At 32.6% G+C, this 9,895-nt stretch overlaps 1 protein-coding gene across 1 annotated transcript; it reads left to right on the forward strand.

Moving 5' to 3' along the window:
- Positions 1-3,634: 3,634 nt before the first annotated feature.
- Positions 3,635-7,160, forward strand: ATSIK (Protein kinase superfamily protein). Its single transcript, XM_078973592.1, has 5 exons — positions 3,635-3,956; positions 4,465-5,189; positions 5,268-5,525; positions 5,636-5,755; positions 6,327-7,160. Exons 2-5 carry the CDS (start codon positions 4,500-4,502, stop codon positions 6,933-6,935), a joined length of 1,677 nt encoding a protein of 558 aa, XP_078829718.1. The 5' UTR covers positions 3,635-3,956; positions 4,465-4,499; the 3' UTR covers positions 6,936-7,160.
- The last annotated feature ends 2,735 nt before the right edge of the window (positions 7,161-9,895 follow it).

Genomic DNA, 9,895 nt, shown 5'->3' on the forward strand with positions numbered 1-9,895 from the left:
CAGGCGTTACATGTCTCCTCCAATGTTGCTTCTGTATTGAACCATGCAATCGACAAGGAAATGATGTTGTCAGTTGTTTTATTTGGGGGTGTGCCAATCCTCTTTAATATTTTTTCATTTCTGGCCAACCACATGTTCCAAATGAGACAGTAAAACACCATACTTAAAGTAGATTTCTTTTTTTTTTGGCAATTCCCCCAGGCATCCGCGAGGTCGATGAAATCCCTTACGGATGTGAATCTTCTACTTGTAATCCCATACCACTTAAGTATCTAATCCCACACCACCAGGGAATAGTCACAAGTAACGAGTGTGTGGTCAACCAATTCAATCAATTTGTTGCATAATTAGCATGTGTTATTTGGTATGTTGACTCCCCTTGTTGACAGAGTGGCCGCCACCAAGATCCTACCCATTGCAACTCTCCAAATGAAGCATCTAACTTTTAGAGGAATAATATTGGATCAACAGATGTATTCCCTTCGAACAAAATCATTTTTGATTTTAATAGCATCCTCATGGTATTTACTATGTAATCCCCTTTGGAATTCAATGTGAAATTGAAGTCGTACGTGGACGTGTACTATGTCTTCAACTTACTGATCTTGATATAAATTTGATGAAGCTCCTTTAATTCTACTACTCCTGTTGGTTTATATCTCCACGTCCAAGAGAAACCGTTCCTTGAAATATGATCTTCCAACATGCAACATTTTACCGATTCTAATGAATACAAATGAGGGAATTTTGTTTGAAATGGTACTTTGCCACACCAAGCATCTTTCTAGAACATAATCTTAACTCGATAACCAGGAATAAAATTAAAAATCTCCATGCTATCGATGTTTAACTTATAAATGGATTTTATTGCCTTGGATGTATTGCACCTAACTTCATTTGAAGTCTTCTTTGCCCTATATGGTGCCGGTTTGTCATACAAATTATGAATACTTTCGATTACTACCTTCCATAAACTTCTCTTCTCATTCATCAATCTCCACCACCACTTTATTAAGAGAGTTGTGTTGTGAGCTAATAAACTTCTCTTCTCTTGTTAATTTGACCCCACGCATAAGGATTTATCGCAAGCACTCTTGATTGTAGTGTTTAGGCCCTCTATAGCGAGTATAAAAAGAAACAAGGATAGTGGGTCTCCTTGTCTCACCCTTTTCGCTATAGCAAATTCCATCGTCGGTGAGCCATTTACAAGTATCGATGATCTCGAAGAGGATAGACAACACATAATCCATTTTCTGCATTTACACCCAAATTACATTTCTTCCATTACAAAGTTCAAGTAATCTTAATTGACCGAGTCAAAGGCTTTTTTAAAGTCTACTTTGAATATAAATATATTTTTCTTGCATTACAAAGTTTAAGTAACCCTAATGGACCATCGAGGATGTTTCTATTGTGAATATAGGCTGATTGGACTTCATATACAACCGATTTGATCACCTGATTTAATTTACTTGCTAGCAATTTGGCCACCACTTTGTACATACATCCAATGAGGCAAATGAGACGATAGTCACTAAGCGATAGCCAATCAGATACTTTGGGAATGAAAGTGATAAACGAGGCAGATAGTTGATTTTTCATGGTACATATTTGACAGCCCTAGTTTTAACCACATATGTTTACGTCATTATCAATTTTGGTACCTAAGTGGTATACACTTTGTCGTTCATACATAAACGGTCCCTGGATTTTTTTGAGCTTGACTTTTTTTGTCCTTATATGGGTTTTGCTATTATGCTCTTGTTTATTTAGTTTGCTATCTTGTACCTTTGCTATAAGTTAGATAAATGACACCTGCATTTTGCTGATTTATTAAGAAATCATCAAATTTTGATTTTGATTTTTTTATTTTATTTTAGTTTTTGTTGTTTTAAATGCACCGATTTTTTGGTGAATTAAGAAAAAAAAAACTTGGACAAAACCCGAAATCACCTGCTAGTTATTATAGTTTTATTATATGCAATATTTTAACATATTGTATTATCTTTTTATAATCACGATATATTATTATTTAAATATATTATATTTTAAGATAAAGTTTATTATCTTATTATAAGATTAAAGTAAAAAACTATTACAAAAATTACAAAATAGTTAATTTAGAAAAAAATAAAAACTTATATTTTCAGAAAATCCTACTTATCGAATTATTGGTTACAATCCCAAAATTGAATATATTAGGCAATATCTTGCCACTTTCGGTTTAAGAAAAAAATATATATGGATTTTTGACAATAACTCCATATAATTTCTAGTGACAAATCACAAAAATAATCTAGAAAATACATGGATAAAATATTGTTGAGGACCCGTCCTAAGCTTTGAAATATGATTAAAGATCGATTTCCGGTGCCTTTTTCTTACTGTGCATCCATGTATTTGAGGCTAGTCCACTTGGTTAACATGAATGTTCTTCACTTTTAAAAAAAATGAAGGTTCTAATCTAACTATTAATTAGAAGGCTCTGGGTTTAATCCCTAACAAATGAGATATATAGTTATTTGCCATTGAAAAAAAAAGTATTTATATACCTCAAGTTCCTAATCTATTAAGTTTCTAGCCTATTAGGTTGGAGGGAGTGGTGCTACAGGAACCGTATTCTCTCTTTTGATAGATAGGAGGCACATCATTTTTACCACATTTTGTGTGGTTCTTTACCACACCCAGTGAGTGGAAACAATGGTAGAGAAAGAGAGAGGTGAGAGAAAAGAGAAGAGAAAAAAAGACACATACATAAAGAGAAAGAAGGTAGAGGGTGCAGCAATTTCTAACCGCACTGTAGCCAAAACCGCAAAAAACTGCACCCAAAAGACGGTGTTTACGGTCCAGGTGGCAATGATATGGTTTGAAACCACAATCCACACCCTCCAGCTTTAAGTAAAAACAAAAAACACCCAAATCTAGAGTAGAGCGAGGGGTATTATTGTCAAGTCAAATTATTTGGGGATGGATCTGATAATAAGATATCGATAAAAGGAAAATCTCATATCCTTTAAGTTCACATGTATTTTAATTTCTGTTATATATTATTTAATAAAATATCAAAAAGGAAATTATAAAAATGGTATGGCCCACATGTTATTATATGGTCCAAAGTTTGACTGAGACGTCACTTCAATCGAGGCCCCCTTCGTTGAATATCGAGATACTAGTTGTTCCCTTGTTCTAATTACGAAATTGCCCATCCCTTTTTTATTTTTCTTTATTTTCTTTGCTTTCTCTAATGACCAAACGACCCTCTAACTAACTACCACCCTCTCATAAATCCATATTTCAATTTTCATATCACATCTTTTATTTTTCTTATTGTTTGTTTATCACTATCTATTTATTCTATAATAAGTTATAAAAATGATTATCAGTTTTTATAGAATATAGAGAAGTCATATTCACTATTCAGTATAGTATAATATAACTGAAGTTCTATCCAATGTAAGATTATTTAAACTTATATTCAAGGACAAAATAGTAAAATTAGATAAAGACAGAAGGTTTTCGTTCTTTGTGGGCATTGAAATGGCATGGGTAAAATGGTCAATGAAAAGTGAGTAAATCCATTTTTGTTGTATACAAAGTGATAACAATAATGACATCTTTCCTTTGATTGGTTTGACTACTGAAACTCTCTTCCCTTTCTCTCTTTCTCTCTCTTTAAAAACACAAAAACAAATACACATCTGCTTCCTAAATGCACAGTACTCCTACTCTTAAATATTTTCCCCAAACTTTTTTCTCTCTTCAAAAATCTCTTATTTGTTTTAGTTTGACTCCTTTAAAAACGTTTCTAGGGTTTGATCTTCACAAATCTCACAAGTTGTCAACAGATTTAAACAAATCTTGCAAACAAGATTTGTGGATTTTCTTATTTCTGTTCTTTAAGGTCATCAAGATCAACAAATTGGAACAATCAACCGCGAAAGGTCAATTTTCCCAAGGTCAGTTCATGTTCTTCCCTCTTTTAGATCTTGATTTATGAAGCCTTTCCATACATCTCTTGAATTCCATCTTTTGTTTAATTTCTTTGATTTTTTCGTTGAAATGGGTCTTTTGAATCTGGGAATATGATAAAGATTACATCTTTTACACCTCGTCGATTCAATTTATCTGTTATTTTTAGTTTCAAGTATATTATTATCTGATTAGTTGCTTGATTTCTGATAAAAACACATTCAGTTTTTAGGTTTTGCTTAATTTGATCCGTTTTAAAGCTCTTCAAGAATGACAGTAGTCAACTCCCTTTTTTGAAATCGGATCAGGGATTCTGTGAGAACCGGTTCTTAAATCAGTGATTATTTGTAAAAAAAATTAGGTTTTTTTTTTTTTTTCAGCTTTACCAATTCAAGAAAATAATCACAATTTCTGTATATACATCGTTGTTATCTTTTAAGATGTTTATATTTTCATTTTGTTTTACGCAAACTGTTTCTGTTATTGAATCTGCAGTGAATAAAACGCAAAGTTCTTGAATTTCAAAGACGATGGGGTGTTTAACGGTGTTAAAAGGCAAGAAAAAGAAATCAAACCCAAACATTCACGTAAAACGAGTCAACCCACAAGACCCGACTCCAACTACATTACCCGAACCACTAACCCAGACCCAACCCCGGCTACAATCCGCACCACCAAGCTTCCGAACCAGGGTCAAACCGGTCCAACCCAACAACCCACCAAACACTAGCAGAACACGAGCCCTATCAGCACCTTCAACCCTGGATGCAGCCGAACAAGACGCACTTTCATCAGCCGAATTTGAAGAACACGAAGAATCCAAAACCCGTGGCAGCGGCGGAGGCGGAGGCGGGTTGCCGCCTGTCCCGCAGCCGCTGCCGCTTCCTGCACCGCATACAGCCAACTTGAAAACCATGGGAAGCTTTAAAGTTGGTGGCGGCAGTGGGCTGTTGCCCCCTCTTAATACTTCCGGCCCTCTGCCACTTCCGCCATCGGGAACCACCCATCTTCCGCCAATGATTCCGGCATCTTTACCGACATCTGGAACACTTAAGAATTTCACGTTTGAAGAAATCGCAGCTGCTTGCCATAACTTTTCACCTGAGAGATGCGTGTCTGAAGGTCTTTCTTCTGTTATGTATAGAGCTTCATTTGGAGAAGATACTTCTAATTTAAAGAATCTTCAAGCCACTGTTACAAGTCTCCATCCTTCATCTCAGGTAAAGATAGGACCCACAATATCAGTAACAGTTACAGTGTATCAGTAAAATTAACATCGATTCTTTGCATTTTTTTAGGGTTTGAAGGAATTTGTGAGTGAAGTGAACACACTAGCATCATTGCAACACCCCTATCTCTGTAAATTGATTGGCTTCCATGGTCGTGAGGGATCTGATAGAAGAATGTTGGTTTACGAGAGGCTTTTTCATGGAAGTTTAGATCGACTTTTATATGGTAGAACAGATGGCCCACCTATTGATTGGAATGCAAGAATGAAAGTCGCACTTTGTGCTGCTCAAGGGCTTACTTTTTTGCATGAGGAAGGACCATTTCAGGTAGTCAAAGAGTTGACTTTTTTTTTTTTTTTTTTTTAATGAAATTTGAATCTTGAAATATCGTCAAGTTTGTGGTGCTCATTGTTGTTATGTATTTTATCAATTTGCAGGCGATGTTTCATGAATTTTCAACTGCGAATATACAAATTGATAAAGATTTTAGTGCAAAGCTTTCGGGGTATGGTTGCATAAGTCACATTCCTGAAACTGACATCTCAAATAATTCAGTTGTAAGTTATTTCTTCTTAAAACTTTGTTTTTATGATTATATTTTGAATAATTGGATTTAAATGATTTGTAAATAATATTTGTGAAACCGACGGCATAATTGAGGAAATGAAAGAAAAAAAAAAATAAACGAGGGACAATTCGGTAAAACTTAGGACTTAATGAAAGCTACATTTTTGTGAATGTTAAGTAAAAAATAAACGCTTGTATATAGCTTATCAGATTAAGTTATATCCCAGTTAAGTTTGGAAAACGGGTCAAAATGGACATTTTGTGAAAGATTAACGAATGGGATGTTATTTTTGACGACTCAAGGACCAAAAATTTGAAAAAAAAAACACATCACATGGATAAAAAAGGTAAAAAGATTCCTTTTTTGACCAGATCCAAAAAAACCACTATACAATATGGAAGAAAATTGTGATTCACTTTTGTGGAAACGTAGATGCTAAACGGGCCATTATACACTTCCCTTTTTGCATTTTCGAAATTGTTACGTTTTGAAAAGTCATCCATTTAGCAAAATTACATATATACCCTCCTTGATGTACGTATGCTTAAAATGTGATTCAGGCAATGGGGAATCTTTCAGTAGAGACATTAGAGAGAGGACTTTTAACCCCAAAAAGCAACGTATGGAGTTTTGGGATCATCCTCCTTGAATTGCTTACAGGGAGAAAGAATCTAGACAGCCGCCACCCAAAAGAAGAAAGAAACCTAATCAAATGGAGTAGACCCTTTTTAGCCGACGATAGCCGCCTCTCCCTGATCATGGATCCTCAGCTAAAAGGGCGGTTTCCGGCGAAAGCCGCCAGGACAATGGCGGACATAGCCCAAAGATGCCTTCAAAAAGAGCCATCAGAAAGACCAACAATGAGAACCATTGTTGAACACCTTAAAATCATACAAGAAATGAAGTTTTCATGTCGATTCCCGCTTCAAGAGCCAGGTGGCCCAATCAGCCGGAAACACATGGCGAAATCGTTGAGTTTGAATGGGATTATTTATCCGGCGCCAAGGCTGAGCTACTCACCATCCCCGCCACCGCCGCCACGGCTGCCGCCGTCTCTGCCGCCACGGAACTGTGCCGCGAATCTTGCGATGGAGGGGATGATTGTGGACCGTCAAGAAAGTCGGAGGTCATCGGCTTCGGGTAGACGGTCTAGTGTAGAAGGGTTTTGAATGTTAATAGAAAGATTTTTTTTTTTTTTTTTTTTTTTTTTATAATATAAATTTTTTGATTTTGCTTCCTCTTTCTTGTTACTAGATATAGAAAGTGGAAGATGGATTTATATTTTTGGATGTTAGGTTTTTATTTTTATTTTGTAGATAAAGTGTTTTGGTTTGGCTTTGGGCATATATGATGCCAAAGGTTTTATTGATAATATTAGAATTAGTTTTCTTGTATCTTATAAATGTTGTTATTTCAAAATAAATGTGGGTTTAGCTGTTTAAAGTTGTAATGATAAGTATTGAAGGTGGTGTTGAATAATTACTTATTGAAGAGAGTTTTAGATGAAATGATTATAAAGAAGAAGAAATAAGTCGCTTTATTTTCTCATCATAACTTTTTTGTGGCTCGAGTCAAGCTGTTGCCAAAGTTGAAAGTTCTCTTCATGATCGAAATCTCTTCATTCAAATGATTCGCTGAAGAAATACTTTTTTTTTTTGCACAAATTGTTTAAAAATCCATTAACTTTTACAAATTGTAATAAATCAACATCATTTGAAAATTAACAAAGTTTTTAATCCAAATTGATATCTTTTGTCCTTTTATGGAAGGCTAAGATTCAGATATAGACACTCTTTATATCTGATTTATACAGAAGACACGAATACCTTTCGATATATCGATATTTATTTGTGTTGTGTGTGACATGCAAGTATGTGTGAATGCTTGTCAAGAAAGATTGTATAAAACAACTTATGCTTTCTTATAAAAAGTGCTTCATTATTAGCTTATAGAATACTAAAATGCTTTTTTTTTAATAAAAAAAATAAAGTCTACCAGCCATAATTGTTAACATCTACCCATTACCCCATCTTAATGAGATTATGGGGTCTGTTGTTGGTGATGTATTAGCTTATGTTGTACAAATACTCAATAAGGTTGTTTTTCAATATTTGACGATTTCTTTTTATATATGTAAAATGACCAAAAGAAATACGAATAAAAAAGTAAATTTGTATGTGCATCGCTGGTAATAATAAAAGAAAAAAAAAAAGCAAGACCATCATACATTTTTTACGGTTAAAACACGGATAATAGTGTAAATTGGTTCCAATTCATATAAGAATATCTCTAATGGCTAACACCTAAAAATCTAAAAATGTTTTACTTTTGCTACATCATATTTCTACTAATATTTATTTATTAAAAAAAACTATTGATATATATATATATATATATATATATATATATATATATATATATATATATATATATATATATATATATATATATATATATATATATATATATCCAATGGTTAACCTTTTGTTTGAAATTAACTCAATTATCTCTATCTTTATCATATATTCTACCAACTACTCTCTTATTATTTTATATATTTTTAAGTATGTCGTATTTTTGAAAAATAACATTAACATTTTAATAAATAAAAAATATTAAATAGTAGTTTATGGTAATGTTTTTTAATCGTTGGTATTTTTATCATTTAAATTTTTTGACAATTATTTTTTTATGATATGATTTTCGATAAAATATATTTAAATCGTAGTGTATATATATATATATATATATATATATATATATATATATATATATATATATATTCAAAAATATAAAGTAATAAAAAAAAACAAAAAAATAAATTCATATCTACATATGACTAGGATGTAAATTAAATTGTCATGAAATGCAAGAACCAAAATGGACAAAGTCTAAAAGATAATTAAAATGTTAGAGAATATTAAGTGTTTTGAAGTAACCCTTAAAAAAATAAATAAAAATAAAATAAAAAAAATCACCATAAAAAAACATCTTCTCCAAGGATAAAAAGCTTTCATTTTTTTTTTTAAATAGTAAAAAGCTTTAGAAAAGAAACTATAATTGAAGAAGCTTTAAGCGCTTTTATAAAAATAAAAAGTTATAAATACTTTTAAATAAGTTAGAAGAAACCAACCTATTTATTTAATAAAGTCTAAACAATTTTTATTTTAGGAAAATAATTTGATATAGTAAGTTACTTTTTGAAATGTGTTTAGTCCTTTTTTTTATAAATTAAACCCCTATACTTTATTAATATGTACACATTATATCATTTTGACCGGATTCTATAGGTTTTGCTGACGTGGAAGCACACGTGACGCTAAAAACAATTGCATAACAATTTATTAACATAGTTACTCCTTATACACGAATGTTAGCATCCAAAATCAGGAGGAATCATGGTTTTGTCGTAGAAGAAGAAAGAAGATGTCGAGTGACTCAAGAATCTCCACGGTTTCAAGCACTCATAGAGTAGATAAGGAAGTCCTCTGTGATTGTGAACTCCCTACAAGAATTTGTACCTCCAAGACCAAAGATAATACTGGAAAGAAATTTCGAGTGTGCCCTAACTCATTGGTAAATACATAAATTTATTTTATTTGTCAAATCACATCAATTTTCTTATTCTTACCTTCTATGTTACTGATTTATTACTACAGAAACCAGGGAAAAAGTATAAATTTTGGGAATGGATTGATGAAGAACCTGAGAATATGAAGCCCATTGCAGAAGATACTCTTTCGTATGTTGCCGATTATCTTATACAAGTTTTAGAGGATGTGACATCTGTTAGAGAAGAAGCGAAACAGTTGAAGGTTATGGTTTGTGTACTGATTTTGCTGGTTATTGTTAAGGTTATGTTTTGGGGTTGAAGATATGCTTCTGGAGGTTTTAGGGGATGTTGATGTAATAGACTTGTTGTGTAATTCTTGTTTATGTAATGGATGTTGATGTACTTTATGTTTATGTAATTGTAAAGTTTATTGCTATTATGTATGGATGTTAATGTAATTAAGTCAGTCAAATGGAGGTAAAACCAAGACAAATTACAGGAAATATTCTTTTATAGATAATTGGATGTAAAGACAAGTAAAAGTGGCTGACAAAAGGCATCAAGCCATTTAATAGT

Source organism: Lactuca saligna, chromosome 9 (assembly GCF_052625555.1).
Source record: "Lactuca saligna cultivar CGN05327 chromosome 9, ASM5262555v1, whole genome shotgun sequence".
NCBI classification, from domain to species: domain Eukaryota; kingdom Viridiplantae; phylum Streptophyta; class Magnoliopsida; order Asterales; family Asteraceae; genus Lactuca; species Lactuca saligna.